At 37.3% G+C, this 19,911-nt stretch overlaps 1 protein-coding gene across 1 annotated transcript; it reads left to right on the top strand.

The window, feature by feature from the left end:
- The first annotated feature begins 193 nt into the window (after window positions 1-193).
- LOC144642178 (pantothenate kinase 3-like) lies at window positions 194-12,217 on the top strand. Its single transcript, XM_078501162.1, has 6 exons — window positions 194-551; window positions 1,845-1,961; window positions 9,371-9,729; window positions 10,482-10,729; window positions 11,759-11,867; window positions 12,005-12,217. Exons 1-6 carry the CDS (start codon window positions 194-196, stop codon window positions 12,215-12,217), a joined length of 1,404 nt encoding a protein of 467 aa, XP_078357288.1.
- Window positions 12,218-19,911: the final 7,694 nt, after the last annotated feature.

Below are 19,911 nucleotides of genomic sequence, written 5' to 3'. Positions count from 1 at the left end.
TCACTGTGTTTGCTAATCGATATTATCAATTACTAAATGAAGATGGAACTGGTTACAAGGCAGTTTGGGAAGAACTAGATGCTTACAGTACACCATCTAAATGTGAAAAATTGTCCTCCATCTTTATAGCACTTCTGTCGACTCAGAGGATCAGTTGGTTGCACTAACAGTTTTCGTCTCGACTGGTCGTATTATGGTCCAGGGAAAGATGTACGAAGAGTGGTGTGCTAATGAATTTCCTGTCCTCTTGGATATCGTAAATACGATTGAGCCATTGCCTACCATCTCAGACAACGGAGTCTTCACATCTTCATTACCACAATTTTTTAAAAACTTTGTGCAGTTTATCCCAAACGACGATATTCCTTCATCTGGAAAATCTAACATTGCTAAAATCTCTGCACAGAACACAACGGAAACACCACAGACACCACGCAGTGAGCTTATGTCATCCACTCTAACACCAAGCCGACTAAAACAAATTTCCTCTCTACGAAATACCCTGGGTGAGCTAGAAGCCGAATTCACTCAGCACAAGCTGATAAGTGACGGTAATATCCAGCAATTAAAGGACAAACTGGTCCAACAAGACAATGCATTAAAATTATAGAACAAACAATTTGCAGACCTTGCTTCGGATCTGTCATCTTAAGTCACTTCATTAACTGATTTGCTACAACAACACTCAACACAAATGAAGAAACTTCAAGAAGAAACATGGTGTGGTGGTCTCATAACACCAATTTATAAATCGGGTGGAAGAAGTGATCCGTCAAATTACCGTGGTATCTGCGTTTCGAGTTGTCTGGGAAAACTGTTTTGTTCTATTTTAAATCAAAGGCTTCTCGAGTATTTCACCACCATTCATATATTACACAAGTCACAGATCGGCTTCATGCCTTACAATCGAACAGCAGACCATGTTTTCACACTCCGAACATTGATAGACAAGTACGTCCATAATCACAATGGCAAAATTTATGCTTGCTTTGTTGATTTTAGAAAAGCTTTCGACTCAGTCTGGCATAATGGGCTTTTAAGTAAGTTATTGCAAATTAATTTAGGAGGATCCTTCTACAATTTAATTAAAAGCCTTTATTCTAAGTCTTCTTGTTCAATAAAAATTGATCAGTATCAGACACGACCCTTTCAATATACGGAGAGGTGTACGACAAGGTTGCTTTTAAGTCCACTACTTTTCAACCTTTATATTAACGATTTACCGTTCTCATTTGAAAATATTCTGTCTGATCCTTTTGTTCTACCAAACGGTACAAAATTAAACGCTCTATTATATGCCGACGATTTAATCATTTTATCACGTTCCAAAACAGGTTTGCAAAACTGTCTTAACACATTAGACACATACTGTAACACGTAGATGTTGAGCGTAAATCCCAAAAAAACCAAGATAATGGTTTTTCAAAAACGTGCGAAAAAATGTACTGAACATGTATTTTATATAGGAAATCAAACAATTGATGTTGTACAAGATTATACTTATTTAGGAACCAAAATGTCTTCTACAGGAAATTTTAAAATCTCACTTGATCACCTAAAAGAGAAAGGACTTCATGCCCTTTTTAGTTTGAGACGACACACAAATGTTAGTAGATTGAAACCTTCTCTTGCCTGTAAAATCTTTGATGCAATGATATCTCCAATTTTGCTCTATAATAGGGAAATTTGGGGTGGTTATGTAAAATCTGATTCTATTAAGATTCTTGAGAGATTAATGTATAACAGATTAATTACGTATTTTGAGAAATCTTGTACTTTCTTTGACCAACAATTTGGTTTTCGCTCAAACCATTCTACAGTTCATGCTCTTATTCTTATGGTAGATAAAATCCAAAAAGCTATAGACAACAAGAACTATTCATGTGGTGTATTCATAGATTTGTGTAAGGCCTTTGACACGGTGGACCATCATATCTTACTTGATAAACTGGAATACTATGGTATTAGGGGTATTGCACATGAATGGTTCTCTTCCTATTTATCGAATAGGAGTCAGTATGTCTCACTAGGTCAAATAGAGTCAGTCCCGCAGCAAATTCTATGTGGAGTACCACAGGGCTCAGTATTGGGGCCTTTGTCATTCTTGTTATATGTGAATGATCTGCATAAATGTTCCAATCTACTAGACTTCCATCTATTTGCAGATGATACGAACATTTTCTTGCAAGATCAGAACTTAAAAAGCCTTGAGTTAAAATTGAATGAAGAATTAGATAAAGTTAATCAATGGCTACAATCAAATAGGTTATCTTTAAATATTGACAAAACTAATTCTATAATTTTTCACCCTCCACAAACAAAACCTCAACCAGTTAGTTTGAAAATCTCAGTTAGGCCTGTGGAACAAATGACCTTTGTCAAATACTTAGGTCTTATTATTGATTGTCATTTAAATTGGAAAAAGCATGCACATGAAGTGAGCAAAAAAGTTTCAAGAGGTATTGGCATCTTATCTAAACTAAGACATTTCCTTACTAATGACATCCTTACTCAGTTATATTATTCACTAGTGTATCCCTTTCTTACCTATGGCTTAATTGTTTGGGGTAACACCTACACTACAACTCTTAAACCTATTGTAATTCTGCAAAAAAAGGCACTACGAATAATTACATTTTCCAAACGAGATGCACACTCCAGCCCTCTATTTTCACAATTAGGCCTAATTAAATTCATGGATCTGGTTGGTATTCATACTGCCCTTTTTTCGACGTTTTTGCTTGTTTACAAGCTAAAAACGTAGAATAGGGGTTAGTAGACAAAATTTGGAACCACATATTTGTAAACTCTCAAGGGACTTTTTTAATTTCTCAAGGGACTGTTTTAATTTCTCAAGGGATTACTTTCCGCTGTGGGTGATCACTTGCGATCTCGTGAAAAAAACGTGACTTGTCACATTTACAAACGTTATATAACAATTTTAAAAGTGACATGTCAGCTTTCTTATCTCAACGCACGTGTGTCTGAAAGGCGATCTATAAAAAGCGTCGCACAAACAATGGATTGCGTAACTAAAACACGAATAAATAATCACTAGCACTTACATCGTTTAAAAATTACAATCGCCAAAAATAAACCATACCAAAAAACTCGCTCTTTTCAAAGATATTATTGAAGTTAAAACAAATGCAAGAGATGGGGGCTTCTTTTAGCTTAGGAGCGGTTAAAAATTAGGCCAAATTTGGTCGCTACATGCAAGCGCAACTCTATTTCGTCATCAGCCTAGGTCGTTAGGGACGTGACCTCGCGTTGACGGCAGGGAATGACAGCAATGTTGCATGAATCGGCTTTACAACATGCGATCGTATCTACGAATTTCAGTCAAAGACAGCAAAATTCTTTCTTATTTCATCTTCAAATATAATTCGAAAGCATTCACTGTATATATGGCTTTTGTTTAATCCTGATATCCGACCCTCGCAGAGCCTAGACAAAACGCAGCTTGAGTGTAACGATTTGTTTACGCTGCAATTATATTTTGCTGTTTCATTTACTAATTTCGCTGCCGTAATCGACTGCCTTGAAAGGTCCTTGCAATTTTAAAGTATAGAATTGTCAGATCTCGGTGAAATTTGCACTGTTTATTTGTGTAATGTTAAGGAATATGTGTATAAATACCCGGCGCGGACGAGCCATTTTTGACAAAATTATATGGCTGCATTTCCTCCGCGAAGATAGGAAATTGTTAAACTAAACTACAAAGAAACTGTAATGATAAGTTCGAAGAACAATGCACAGGATAAACCTTCGACTCGTACTTCATGCAAAAACGTCGATATCTCGAAAGGACTTTGATTATGTTTCAGTATCATCATAACTTACTACCTAAAGCCTTCGACAATTTCTTCTTAAGTATATCATCTAAACACAGTTATAATACTAGGCTAGCATCAAAATCGACCTACTATATCAATCGTGTTAGAACTAATTATGGCAAATTTAATTTACACTTTTCTGGTCCCTCCATCTGGAATAACTTGGATGAAGAACTAAAAAGTCTTTCTCTTCATTCATTTAAGCAAACTATGAAAAAGCGTTATTTAAGTACTTATGGTTAATGCTGGCTTAGTATTTTAATTTTCTTTTCGCCTATATTAAACTAATATAAACAAATTTTAGTTCAAACATTAACTGGTACTGTTTTTTTTTTGTCTTTTCTTTTTTTCCCATTTCCCCCTTTTTTCCCTACTTTTCTAAATTAAATTATTATTCATACATACTTAGTTACATTGTACTTATTTATTTATTTTTTCTGCATGGTACTTAATTACTTATTACTTGTCGTATTTTACTTTTGTCTTCTTTTATGTACAACCAAGGGTATTTGTGACTACATCAGCTTGCCGTCGAACATTTGAGAAACCGAGAGGTTCGTCGTATATAGTTGTCTGATTTAAATCTTTCCTTTGCTGTCGCTATTTCAACAAAAGTCTTGTCGTTCCTCGCCATTTTATTTCTTCTTGTCGCTGTTTAAACGTCGTGTCGCTTGTCGGAATTTAACCTTTATGGACTTGGTCATTGCCTGTTGCTGAATATGGCTACCAGCAAGATAATGTACATATATTGATTTTGCGCGCCGTAGTTTTCATCTTATAGGTGCCTCGATTTTAAATTCTTTACCTTTGAAAATAAGAAACATTAATTCTAGACTTTTATTTAGGAAAGCGTTGGACGATTTTTACTTGTGATATTTTATTAATAATGATTTCTTAAAGCATAAACAAGCGAAGATTAACGTTAAAAGCCGACGTTTCGGCGTCATCGTGACACCATTCTCAAGGCAATATTATTATTTTTATTGTAATTTTTTTTAAGGTTTTTAACTTAGTGCATGATATCCTTTTTATACAATTTTTATTATATATTATATATTTAGTAATTTTATTTAATACTTTTTAAATTTTAAATTTTTAATTAGCAGGACCCCGTTGATAACAGTACGCATGTACTGAAGAGTTATCCTGGATAAACATTATTATTATTATTATTATTATTATTATTATTATTATTATTATTATTATTATTATTATTATTTAATTCTAGTTGGCCACTTTTCGTTAGGTAGTAACTTTGGATTACTGTCGTGACGTATAACCGTGGTACACATAACAGAACCCCTGGGGCGCCGTGCAACGTGAGCGTCAAAAAAGCAATTAGAAGAAAGAAGAAAAGAATTGAAAGTTACAGAATGGATACAGGTTAGAAATGAACATTTTGCAGTATTGCTTGCACATGTACTATATTCTTTATTTTAATATTGGTTAAATTAAACTAGCTACAAGTTAAATGATGATCACTCTAAGCTAGGTAATTTGGTATTTATTTCTAGCTATTTCTTTGTATACCGGCTCTTCCAAAATCTTGCTCCAAGGTCCTCGTTTTTTTCGCTCTGTCCGTATAGGGTTATTTGGAAAAAACGCTTAAAAAGTTATATAAAACCGCGCGATAAAAACCTCGCGGAATTGTGCGCATTGGCGCGCGAAACGCACCAAATCCACAAATGGGCTCAGAAAGGGCGACTTGTCTCACTTGCAGGAAATCAATTCTGGCTGCGTTCTCTTGCCACGAAAAATGGCATCGTTTTATTTGTATTCAGTTGGCTTCTGTCATCATACAGCTGACCTCAGTGACGTGTGCCGTATACAGTTTGACACGCGCCGTGGCGTGTGTAACTCAGAGACTCAAAGGACAGTGCAGAATGCAATGGAGTTGACAATTGAAAGTATCATGTTTTATGTTCGTGTTTTTTTTGCTTTATTTTACTTTCAACTAGACGTTGAAACACCACTTGTATTCCTTCCCTGGTTTTTCTTACGCTAATCTTTGCGAACGTAACACCACACTTTTGTGCGTTTGTACCAAGATACTTTTGTTTTCCTTGAAAATACCGTAACGTGATACATTTGTTCGTTTTTGTTTTGTTTCACGGCGACGTCGATAGCATTTGTTTTCCTTTCTTTAATAAATCCAAATATTTCCTTTTTAATTTAATTAATTCACGGTTTAAACTGCACGAAAGACGTTTCTCAAGAAGTAAGGAACAAATCTAATAAAAAAACATCTCTTTCGAGAGTTTTTTCAAAACGTAGTACAGCTAGGATATTTGTTTCCTGGTTATCAGGAGTTTCAAGCCCAAAGTCCCGGTGCAAGTTTTTGTATTTCCTAATTACGAAAGCGCTGCGAAAGTCTCAAAATCTAATTTAATTAATTTGCGGTTTTCACTTGGTGCCACAGAGTCTGAAGGAATCCTACCGCAAACACGCAACACAAGCAGCGTTCATGAGAGTTTCAGAAAAAACGTTGACTAAACTGCGCATGCGTTTGGTGCAAAGTACTTTGCCCTATAAAAGAGAAGTACCACAAGGAGAGCAAAGGGTTTTCTGAAACAAATACAGTATATACCTTTGAGATCTTCATATGATAGTAACGTAGATATGCTCCAGGTTTTACCTGGGGGTACGGTCAGGTGCTCCACACCCCCTACCCCCTTCACAGAAATAATTAATTAATTGATATTAATTAATTAATTGATTATTAAAGTTTACACCATAGCGCCTTAGCGCGTTAGAGGTTTAGGGGTTTAGCGGACGACAGCCCCAACAAACCATCACAATAGTGCATTCTGCACTAAAAAATTACGATTTTCTTCCTTTATAACTTTAATTCTCTCGACCCCATAGCTATCACCTGTCACAGGGGTTCGGTTAGTTGAGGAGCATCGCGAAAAACGGCAAGCGAAAAAATAAGGAAGGGGTCCACGGGAGAAACCACAAGCCCCCCATCAGCATATCCAGCGGTCTCCTGTGAATAAAACTAGCGACTTAGGGCATTTAGACGTCTTCCTCTGGTCGCTTGCTCTCTTCTCGGGACCAGAGAAAGACGTCTAAAATTCAAGTCAGGGCAAGTCTAGTTTTAGTTTTAGTTTAAGTACTTAAAAGTACTTTATTGCTCGAAAAGGGGCAGCATTTTCAGAGGAGAAACCAGAAGATAATAATTACACAAACAAGATATAAAATAAATAAAATTAAATAATTAAGTCGATTAAATAATTCTACGGCTCGAATATTACACTTTTCGGTCTAAAATTTGGCATGAAGTATCTCTGTATGACTATCTATAATTCTACATTTTTGTTTTGGATGAAAATTTTTCGAGTGCCGAGAAATTAGCAATTCTGTTCAACGTGCCCATACATTGCTCTGTAAAAATTAAATAAATGCCATTAAATAATTCTACGGCTCGAATATTGCACTTTCAGTCTTAAATTTGGCATGAAGTATCTCTGTATAACTCTTTATAACCCTACATTTTTGTTTTGGATAAAAATGTTTCGAGTGCCGAGATATTAGCAATTGTGTTCAACGTGCCCATACCTTGCTCTGTAAAAATTAAATAAATTCCATTAAATAATTCTACGGCTCGAATATTACACCTTTCAGTCTAAAATTTGGCATGAAGTATCTCTGTTTGACTCTTAATAACCCTACATTTTTGTTTTGGATAAAAATCTTTTAAGAGTTGAGAAATTTGCGATTCTTTGATGCTCCTATACATTGCTCTGTAATTATGTAAATCATCTTTGTGATTAAATAATTCTACGGCTCGAATATTGCACATTTCAGTCTAAAATCTGGCATGAAGTATCTCTGTACGACTCTTAATAACCGTACATTTTTGTTTTTGATAAAAATCTTTCAAGAGAAATTTGCGATTCTGTGATGTTCCTATACATTGCTCTATAATTATGTAAATCATCTTTGTGATTAAATAATTCTACGGCTCGAATATTTCACCTTTCATTCTAAAATCTGGCATGAAGTTTCTCTGTACGACTCTTAATATCACTACATTTTGGTTTTTGGTGTTGATCTTTCAAGAGTCAAGAAATTAGCAATTCTGTGCAACGTGCCCATATATGCTCTGTAATTGCATATATTTCAATCATTTGCTGCGCTTGAATATTATTGCGACATGCAGAGCAGAAATTGGGTGGAAATTCTCTCTGTACGACAAGCTAAAACAAAGCGATTTTTTCGGGTTTTGTTTAATCATAACCGAGTAGTTAAACATTTTTTTCCCAAGCGCGTCCAATATAATATTCAAATATACAAAACAAAATAGTTTGTACCATGCAAAGTTACGATAGCTCAGTTGGTAGAGAACACTTCTACGGAAGTTGTGTATGCCTTGGTCGTTGGTTCAAATGCAAACGGATGCTATAATCATTTTTTTTTTCTGAGTATGCCGTTTTATTTTAACAAACGCAACAGTAAATTTTGATATTTCAGTATGTTGAGTTCGAACGCCGGCTACGGAACGCTTGTAGTGTAGAAAAAAAAAACACCACCGAGAAATCAAGCTGTTATGCCCCAGGTGAAACTAATTTTTTTGCATATATATAAATAATTCGCTCCCATTCAATATTAACGAAATTTGGTGGACATTATCTCTGTATGACTGGCTAAAATAGAGGCATTCGTTTAAAGCAATTTGTTTACTCATAGCTGAACAATTAACGATTTTTTAAAGCTTGTTCAAATATAATATATAAATAATCCAAAAAAAATTTCTTTACCGTAAAACGTTACAATAGCTCATTTGGGAGAAAGTAGTTCCACATGCTGTATGTACCGGTCGTTGGTTCAAATCTGGACGGAACTCATTTTTTTTTTCTTTTTCCTTTTTTTTTTCATTACGAGTAAAAGTCTCGCTTGCTCTTTTGGGCGAAAATTACTTTTACTCTGTATCCATTATCAGTTTGAAGATGTTTCTTTCAAAATATGACATTTACACGGGCACACGTCTCATTGACATGGTCAAAGAGGATATCCCGCTCCGTATAGTCTCCATGATCGAGCTACTACAGAGTTTGGTATTAGGGTAGCCTATTGTCTGCAATTTATGTGTCACTCAGGGCGAGGGTCTTATGTGCTTGACACTCCCCGAAGAAGTAGTACTGCTCTACTCTTCCTCTTCCATGGATGTGGCGTTCATGGTGTTTTTTAACTACATGTAAACGGATGATCTCGGAGAGTCGATAACAGTGAAATAAAGTTTTAATGTTATAACCGACCACGAAAATCGCAAAAATGATTGTCACTATCTTGTTTGTGCGATTGCCCCTAGATAAATAAATAAATAAATAAATACATAAATAAATAAATAAATAAATAAATAAATAAATAAATAAATACACAAATAAATAGATAAATAAATAACCAGTAAATGAGGACACTAAAAAAATCACGTAAAACCTAAGAATTTTCACCCCTCCCTTCCCTTTACAACAGTAGAACACACTGTGATGAAACTAAATCAATTGATTAAAGTTATGATCTATTTTCTTTAGCACAACCTCCCTTTTTTGGCCTGGACATTGGAGGAAGCTTGGCCAAATTGGTTTATTTTGTGCCATGCCAATCTCAAAAAATTTCACCGGACGGACAAGGCAAAGTTGGCCTGGATGCCATGCAGGATTTTATTGAGTCTAATGCGAGATTTGCCGAAATAGGAACTAAAGATGAAAGCCTGACTGTGAAAAATGTGGTCCTTGGAGAAAGGAAAGGCCATATCCATTTTATGTACTTTCCAAACGATGTCATGGACAAATTTCTTCTGGCTGCCAAAGAGTGTAATGCCACAGTCGTAAACACGAAAATGGGAGCAACCGGTGGAGGGGCATTTAGATTTGAAGAAAAGTTCCAAGAGGTCCGCAAGAGGTATGCAAAATATATTCATGACATGATTTGTTTGCTCAAAGGTGACTTTATTTTTCTCTAGACTGGAAGTTGTAGTAGTTTTTATCTAATTTACATGCAGCTAGCCTACGAGGTTTAGAGTACTCCTAATATTAGCTAAAAGTGCACATGAATGGGGTCAGATGTTTTAAATTTAACTCAATTCCTATACTGCCACAAGATCCAAGGTCCAAGGTCTTGACAGCACGGATCTAGCGCACCGAGGGCCGATAATCCCAAAGCAAGAGGTTAATAAGCGATTTATTACATGACTTGTGATTGGAATCAACATGAGTGCAAGAGAAAAAGGGAAGAAGTTAAAACTAAAGATTGCAAATCAGTTTAAATAGGGTTTTCCTTGTTATCTGAAATAAATATAAGAAACACTATAAAGACATATAAACATGCCTAGTCAAAGGTTTTATCTTAAACCTTTCTTGATTAAACGTCGGGTTTCCAAGTTGAAGTTGTAAAATTGATTTGCTCCTCAAGCATTTATTGGAGGTATATAAAACTTAATATTTCTTAATAAACACCGGCCTCAAATAATCTGCAGGAGTCAAATAAACGCCAGGTACACCAGGCAAGTTTGAAATAAACGCCGGGGACGTTTCATTAGGAAAATACGGTATGCACATATTTAAACTATTTTGATAGAAAACTTGACCTAGTCCAAAAAACTTTAAAATCAATCAGTCTTTTCTTTTACTTTTCCCATAACAGACCCTTGGTATACAACTTGAAAAGTATGATGAATTTGAATGCCTTGTTCGCGGCTTACACTTCATAAATTCTCGTTGCGATGATGGGTGTTATTACTGGAACAACCTCCACAGTCCAGAGGAGGCAGAAAAAGTGTCCTACGATTTTGACGCTGATTCTTATCCGTACCTTCTGGTGAATATTGGATCGGGAGTTGGCATTTTGCTGGTGGAGTCTGCAGACAAGTTTAAACAAATAAGTGGGACGTGGTAATAACTTATTGATTATGGTATTTTGGTCACAATTTAAGCCTGGTTCTCATATAATCGCCCCGATCGTTTCTATCGCCTCTGTCGCTTCAAAAAGTTAACGTTTTCTTGAGATCGGGGCGATTATATGAGAACATTACACAGACGATCGCTAACGTCTGTCTGCGGCGATTGGGGCGATCATAATCGCTTGAACGCCCGTGTTCTATCGTTCTAGCTTCTAGGGATCATGGATTCTAGCTTCTAGGGATCGGGATCATGTGAAGAGGCCCTAAGGGCCTCTTCATATGATCCCGGTTGACCGGGCTGGCCCACTTACCGAGATCTCGGCTCACTCCTATTTTCTTGTAAAATTTTGGATGTGTTCATATGAGAAGGTGGGCCAGCCCGGTTACCGATATCTCGGTTTCTGCAACCGAGATCTCGACAACCGGGAAGAATATTTTCCCATATGAACACTCCAGCCCGGTCGCCGGGACGCAACTTTTTTTTAGAAAATAGCTTCCCTTTCGTAACTGGGCGGTCAAAATGGCTTAATTTTGCCTTGTATCTATTTCCACTTCAGAAATATGCGAATTAGCTTTATTAATAAAGTTACATGGGTCAATAAAGCTACGATAGTCGCGAAAGATGCAACTTTATGTGTCGCCATTTTGCCTTCGTTTCTTGAATTTTATCCCCGTCAACCGGGCTAAACTTTTCCATATGAACAGAGGTCAAAATCCGTCCTGGTAACTGAGACAGCTCGTAAACCGGGCTCATGTGAAGAGGCCCTTAGAGCCCTTTTCACCGGTGACTCGAACTCTGAAGGGAAACGAAAAACAGTTCAAGTTAGCGGGGGTTCGAGTTATCGTGGTCGATTGAATATTCAATTTGCCATGTTAATAAATGATAGTTAACTGATTTTTTTACAGAGCGATCTGTAGCTGTAATAATTTTATTATGGTGATAAATTAATTTTCTGGCCAAAAATAAAGCATGATTGTGTGCTTTACTGACGTCTTTGTAGACTTCACTTGTGTCTGTCAGGCAGCCATCGCCCGGGAGCCATCGTTCCATACGATGTGACATCCAGTTTTCACAATCAGTTGTTTTCTTTTCAGGGTTGGCTGATAAGCCCAGTGCCAAACTTACAACCGTGAGTACGGCTGAGCTTTGGTATCGCTAAGTTTGCAACAGTATGGCTCTCTTTTCATAACTATACGAGTCCGTTTTAAGACCAAATTATAATAATGATGATTATTATTATTTTACTGACATTAACATTTACTGCAGAACGTTGGCAGGGTGATATTTGCGGGTAGCTTTCTTCGTGGGAATTCCATAGCTACAAAGCTGCTTGCCACCCACATAAATAAAATGTCAAGAGGAACCATGAAAGCACTGTTTGTAAAACATGAGGTATGTACTGGAGTAAAACAATTGTCCTTCAGTTTAACGTGCAAAACAGATGGCTTAGCAGAGCAGAGTGCCGAGTGTGATACATGAGTATGAAGCACAAGACATGAGGGCTGAGTGCGAGATGGGTGCTGTTCACGCGCTGAGATCATGCCCTCCCTCCCTACTTATCACAATTTCACACTCTACCTTGCTTTAAAGTAGCTATGTCACGGACAACGCAACTTTAGAAACTAACAAATGTTTTCAAGTCTGTCATTTGTAATCCATCTTTAAACCACGCTTGTTTATTTTTGCGTTTTTATTACTCCTTTGTTGTTTTTTTAAGTTAGAAAACTATTATTTTGAGGTTTCTTTGGTCGTTTAGACCTGGTTTTTGACCTATGTTTAGGTATAGGGGTGCCGCTGGGGGTTTGAAACTCTGACCCTCTTTAGGACAATAAAAACTTAAAATACCTATCCAGGTAGGACACACCCCTTATTTTAAGACCCTATATAGGACAAAGGACAACATCGACAATCATTTACGCTTTATTATGAGTGCGTCCCGTACGCGATGATGGACGCTTTGAAATGCGAACACCGGATCCCAGCAAATAAAAATATGCCATATAGGGGAGTGCCCCCCCCCCCCGGGTACCGGGGAAATAATAAACAATTATCCTGGCCTATACGGGGACGTGCCGCTTTGAATATGACATACCGAACTCCTGTTTGCTTATATTCCGGACATTGTACGGTGCACCTTCCCCCTGATTAGTCCTGCGCGCGTGATTTACTTATAAAGCAAGATACGGATTCCGAACAACATCGAATCAGATTAAGTTCGATTGGTTCAAAAATCGAACTCACAGCAAAATAGATGTTCGATTTTGTTTGATTACCAAACCCCAATCGAACGATTGGTGTTCGATTGATTTTTGGTTCGATTTTGTTCGATTGGATACGCCGGGAATAAAACAGACAAACAAAGAATATTATGGGATGCTATCCGCGGGTTTATAGCGCGCGTAACCTGGGGTTAACCTGATATGCTTCTGATATTAAAAGACAATGTACCCATGTCAAGAACAGGTAAAAAACATTGACGAGAACTGTTCTACTATTTTCTTGTTTATTAATCGGGCGTGGCCGATTTATAGTTTACCCTTTGGTCGTCCTAGAGCGTAGTCTCCTGGCGCGGCCAAAAAGACGGGGATAGCTTGGGGTTGCTACAAAACCGCTACGGGTGACGCATACCGCAATGGTTTTCATTTTAGTTTTGACAGGAAATCGTTGCAGGCACACTTGGTGGACTTTTGGGTTAATGTGTAATCAGGTTGTGTTTTTTTGCTTCGGCGGAAGGACAGAGAAAAAAGCTTACGGGGCAAAGTACAGTATGGGGCCCAGTTCTCGGCCACTTTTGACGTAAACTTGTATTTCTTACCTCAGAAGAACCGCAGGAACTTGAAATTTCTCCCAGAGCTAGCTACATTATTCAGCTTTTTGGTGTAAAGCTATCGACCGGTCAAAAATTAATTTGCCCGAGCAATAATAAAAATAAAAGCTCCATTTGTGGGTCCAGTTCTCGGCCACCTTGGCCCAGTTCTCGGCCACTTTTGACGTAAACTTGTATTTCTTACCTCAGAAGAACCGCAGGAACTTGAAATTTCTCCCAGAGCTAACTACATTATTCAGCTTTTTGGTGTAAAGCTATCGATCGGTCAAAAATTAATTTGCCCGAGCAATAATAAAAATAAAAGCTCCATTTGTGGGCCCAGTTCTCGGCCACCTTGGCCCAGTTCTCGGCCACTTTTGACGTAAACTTGTATTTCTTACCTCAGAAGAACCGCAGGAACTTGAAATTTCTCCCAGAGCTAGCTACATTATTCAGCTTTTTGGTGTAAAGCTATCGACCGGTCAAAAATTAATTTGCCCGAGCAATAATAAAAATAAAAGCTCCATTTGTGGGCCCAGTTCTCGGCCACCTTGGCCCAGTTCTCGGCCACAAAAAAGCTTGTGCGTAATTATCTGTAAAAAAATGCTCAATTAATTTTCACAGTCATAAAATCACTCTGTAAACCTATTTATACTATATCGATCCCAAATTATTTTTATGATGCTTTGTTTTACTTTAGAAAAGAAGGATTTTAACGCGCCTAGTTGCCTATGTGCAGGTTCTGGCAAAACCGCATTGTGTGACCCGTGCATTTAGATGGTTTATTTTGCAGTGAAAAGGTCTTGAAAGATTTAGGTGTTGTAGAAATAATAGACAAGAAAAGAGTCAGCTCAAAACTTAGAGATAAGATTGAACTTTATTTTTAAAACATTTATTTCTTTCATTCTGGCAGCAGCAGATGAAATTATATTAAAAACCAAGCGCTAAGCTGTGATAGCGAGCAGGGTGGCCGAGAACTGGCAAATACGCAAACGTCGCAAGAAAAAATTTCGAAGAAAATTAAGACCAAAAAATACAACGGTTCAACGAAAAGTTAACTAAAGCAGAAAGCTGAATTATTCTACGTTTCACATGCCAAAAATTAGCTCGTATGGTGGGGGCTTTTGGATAAAATACGAATTTAACTACATCCATGAATTTGGAGCCGTAAACAAACAACTTTTTCGGGAATGCAAATTCACCTACCTCCGCGTAAACTCGACGTGTGAGCTTTCTATATCGAATTGAACGATCAAACTCAAGATACTTAAAGCACATGAATCAGTCTATCGTTTGAAGGAAATACCTTTTTCTTTTGATTCAACTGGAGTGTGGAAAAACGCGTTAAACTAAAGTGGCCGAGAACTGGACCCGGCCGAGAACTGGGCCCCATACTGTACTAATATTCACCATTGTGAAATTGCACTTACTTTGACAAGTTAAAGTTATTTTTGTAAATGAAAAATGTAACGTCATTGATGTCACGCAGTGTTTTTTTTAGCAAACTAGATGGTTTGCTGGTTTCTGACTATGAATGGGGGTGTGATCTTGCGGTATATTTTTTGAGCCTGACTCCGCCGTAAAACTTTTTTTTTATTTAGCAAGAACTGTGTCGATTTTCATTTCTGAACAATTGGTCGTCAAGTCGTTTGTCACAAAGAGTAGAATGTTTGTACAGCATGTTTTGGAATTATTTTAGATTTGGTTAGTAAGACGCTTCTGAAGACCTGAGCAAAACATTGGGAATGTACAGTATTAATAGGAACTTGAATGGAATTTTTCACAAGTTGGATAAAGGTATCAACTGAAAAAAATGGAATTCAAAATGAGAACTTGGATTTTGTTGTAATTAAATTTTATCGCGGATTGGATGCATAATATCACGGCTTTGAAAGTCTTCAAATAATTAGAAAGGTTCCTTTCTTGCTTTTGATCTTATTGTTATTTTCATGTATTGATTATTCGAAAGTGGTTTTCGTTGATACGAAAAAAAAAACGGGTTTTCACTGAATTGCTTAAAGTATTTTTAGACGTGATAATATTGGCTTAATCAAATTACATTGTGCACGAAATATTTGTTATTCTTTTGTCTTGAAACTTTGAGGAAATTGAAATTTTTGTTTGACAGTAGTGTATGAAAGGCATTTTATAGAACTGAATAAAAAATAAGAAACATTGATAAAGGTTATTTCAAAGATTTATTTTGCCTGATTTTGAAGGGTTTCAGGAGTTTTAAAGAGTGCTGGTAAACGGCTGTATGTTGTTTGTGATTACGGATCTTATTTAGTTTCGAACGCTCTAATTTTTGAAAGGTTAAAACAGGTTAAAACCGGGCGGTTTCATGAGTTTTTTGGGTAGAAAGGTACGGTGGTGGTAAAAAAAAAATGTTTAGAAAGGAATGACTGTAGTAGCACGTAAGTCGGAGGTTTGCGTGAGTCACGGGGTATAGTATGCGTGAGCTGGATTTCCGGCGTCATAACGGCATGTTTTGTTTACTGAAAGATACACTCGACGTTTAGTTAGCTTAGTCGGCTTGGGAAACTATTTTAAAAATGAATGTTGTAATAGTTAATTAATAGTAATCTAGAATTAACTCACTCTCGATTGGAGTCTGTTCTGGATTCGCGCTACCTTTTCGCCGCGAAGGAATTTTGTAAAATTTCGCTAGTGGAAAGAGGGTACTGTAAGAACAGTATCAATAACTCAAAAGGAGGAACTTCTTTGTAGCTCTGAATTAAGACGTATGATAAAATTTTAGAATAAGAAACTTTCGATATATGGTTTTCATATTGTTTTTGTCAATTTCCTTTTGTGGCAGATTTTTTGAGAATCAGCTTTTCTTTCGTGTGATGACAGACACAGGACAGAACGAGAGGTGGATGAGAAAGATGCCGAAGATGAATAGGCACCGAAAAACGACAAGAACCGTCAAGGACTTATCTTTAGAGGGCGGGGAGTTTTGGCATACTGTATTTCGAGGACTGGACTGGACTAGTAAAACGCGGACTAGTAAAACGCGGACTTGTAAAACGCGGACTAGTATAACGCGGACTAGTAAAACGCGGACTTGTAAAGCGCGGACTAGTAAAACGCGGACTCAGGTAAAACGCGGACTTGTAAAAGGCGGACTAGTAAAACGCGGACTAGTAAAACGCGGACTTGTAAAACGAGGACTAGTAAAACGCGGACTTGTAAAACGCGGACTTGTAAAACGAGTGCTTGTTAAGCACGGACTTGTAGAACGCGGACTTGTAAAACAAGCGCTTGTAAATCGGATAAAACTAAACGGTTTAGCGAGCGAAACAATTTGTGTTTGAAGCTCTTGTGTGTTTCTTCGACGGCATATTTCTAGCTTTTTTGAGCACTCTATGGTCTGTTTTAGCGTGGAGATGTTTTTGCAGTATAGCACATGTTCGTTCTGCAAACCCCTACTAAAACAACGGGATTGATGCTATGAGTTGTGTGCATATGTTTCTTTCTTTCCACTACTTGACGTCTGTTGAGTGCAGTCGTTTGTATTGCTCGCACGAGGTAGAACGGGGCCCGTCCAGAAATCAACAGTCAATGGTAAATAAAGGTGACGGGCCTACACGACTCCTACGTTCGTGACATTAGAATATTTGCCGTTAAATGTTTAAATTCGGTTTTTCGACCTTATTTGCCTCTGACTTCTTTCTGAGGGTACTGTTTTAATTTGGGGGCAGTATGTGGTAAATAAAGGTGACGGGCCTACACGACTCCTACGTTCGTGACATTAGAACATTTGCCGTTATATGTTCAAATTCGGTCTTTCGACCTTATTTGCTTCTGACTTCTTTCTGAGGTTACTATTTTTTTGAGACATTATGTATTGAAGAGAGCCGTAAGATGATTGTGGCCAAGGAATTCGAAGTGTCTAGAGGCGTTTTACAAGTCCGCGTTTTACTAGTCCCAGTCCAGACTACAAGTTAAAGACACATCAAGACCACCCCACTGTGAATTGCCATAGCACAGACAAAATTATAGTCAATATCTTATGTGTTTTTAAGACAATTACATAAGAACCAAGGCATGTCTTGTCTTGCCTTACATTGACATGCAATAATTTGGAAATACTAAGCTCGTAACAGTTTAAGACAGAATCCATCAGGAATTTGAGTAACATTAATTTTAGTTACGCAAAAATTGAGCACCAGAATAATTTAAATCCTTGTGTTCTTTCATACCTTGTTAAAGGCTTGACATGTGATAACACCAACATAACACCAACAACAGTTCTTTATCAGTGGGGATTGAAGAAAAAAATGGAAACATCATCACACAGTTGACCCCCATGCAAAAACACTCCAGGATGTCACGGGACTGTTTGGTGTCCGTCTGCCAATTTCTAACTTCAAATTCCAATGTTAAATTCACATTAAATTTTCAATATTTCTTAGTTGTCTAAATTTTACTAATTCTTTTAAAAAAACTATCACCTGCCAAACATCCCCAAAAATCACTCAAAAAATTACAAAATACCGCAATACATAGATACATGGGATGAGTGAAGTTTCCTTGGATTCCTTGAAACACCAACAAGATATTTCCGTTTAAGGTGGCTGATAATGGGTTTCAGTATTTCCCAGTCCTTATACTTTGGTTCAGGACTAAAAGCCTTTATCAATTGCTATTACAGTAATGGTATGAAACAAATGTTCAATCATTCATCAACAAGTTGTGATCATTTTCTTGACAATAGTAGTTCCCCGGTAAACAGTTGTAGTACTGTCCCATCAAAGTGCAATGCCTGGAAAATACCGAAAAGCACACGACCTTCAGGTGAAACCGCACCTTACAGTATTACCAATACACTGCACTTTGCTAAGTCTTAAAACTTTACATTGTCTAGTCGTCTACTTCAATCGTTTATTTGTATTTTGTGAGATACATTTATAAATTGAAACCATCATGTCATTAAGTAATAATTAATGCAATCTCGACAACGTTCTAGATATTATATTATGCACACTAATACAGCTCATGCAAGCCCTGTGACTTACACAAACACAGTCGGACTGAGTGCTACTTAAGAGCTTCTGACTCAGAGATCCAGGCAGCGGCCTGAAGAAGGGGGTCGGCCGATCTCCACCATATTTATACGGTATGGAGGCCTTACCTAACTAGTAACCATGGTAACATTTTTTGATTGATTGACTTTATTGTTTTCGAGAACAGACCACCCCCCCAAAAATTGCCCCAATGGCGTGACAAAAGTTGTGATTTTAGGTCAACTTTAGCAGCGTATATCTCTAGATTTATTCAAGCAACAGACTCCAATTTACATCAACATAACACTTGTCCTTTGGTTGTTTAAATGCATACTAGAACAAAACTTCTCTGTATATCATTCACGATCTGCATGCAAACTAAGAAGGCATGCTTTCAGACATTTTCAAAAGTCGCAAAACTAGGCATTTTAAAATTACAGTTTCTCAAGGGTCCGGGAAGATACAGATATAAACCTAACTGCAATTTACTCACCAAAGACAGACATTCTTAAGTAACTGCTTCGTGGTTTCTGCTGTACTGAACCCTGCCTTTCAAGGCAAAGCGCCCGATTTTAAGCTTCTCAAGCTTCTCAATGTTCTTGTTTAATCTAGTTTTAAGGTTTCGAATATCGACTGGGCCAGGATGTTCCCACGTAACATGTAAACTATTTTAGAAGTAGTAATGTATGTGTGAAAACTTTTTGTTGTATTGTAAACAGATTGAATGTTGTTTTTTTTTTACTTGCAGGGTTATTCTGGTGCATGTGGTGCCTTAGAGTATTGCTTCAAAATTGTGAATACCGTAAATGATCTAATAAACGCCCACTCTCAAATAAACGCCACATATCTAATGAACGCTCCGCCTGAGGTGTGAAGTTTGTATTAGACGCCCCCCCTAATAAACGCCCCGTGTCTAATAGACGCCCCCTACAAGAATCACCTCGAAAACCAAGGTAACGTTCCATTCCTCCATAGATTAAAATCACGTAATTTATTTAGTTTCAAGCTTGACTCGGACATCGAAGAGGCCAACGATACCAACATGGCTGACCCCGATGATTATAAAAACATCGATATCGAACTATGAACGACATCTTCAGGCTTTGCATTGACGCAGAATAGATTTGTTTCCTACTCACAAACTCTGTGTTCTATCTTACTCCGCGAGCAAACTACGCGTCTTAATTTGTTTTGTTGACTTTGTTACAGTCCCTCTTAGGACCACTAAAATTTAACAGACGCCCCGGGCGTTTATTAGATCATTTACGGTAAGTGAATAAGTGTGCAAGTTGATCATAAACTGCACTGTATGATCAATCAGAACGTGTTAGGTGGTTTGTCATTATGAAGTCAACACA

The sequence above is a fragment of the Oculina patagonica genome, chromosome 2, assembly GCF_052425735.1.
Source record: "Oculina patagonica isolate OP01 chromosome 2, crgOcupat, whole genome shotgun sequence".
Taxonomy (NCBI): Eukaryota; Metazoa; Cnidaria; class Anthozoa; order Scleractinia; family Oculinidae; genus Oculina; species Oculina patagonica.
The sequence above is the reverse complement of the archived record's forward strand: the minus strand, read 5'-3'. Positions and strand labels throughout refer to the sequence as shown.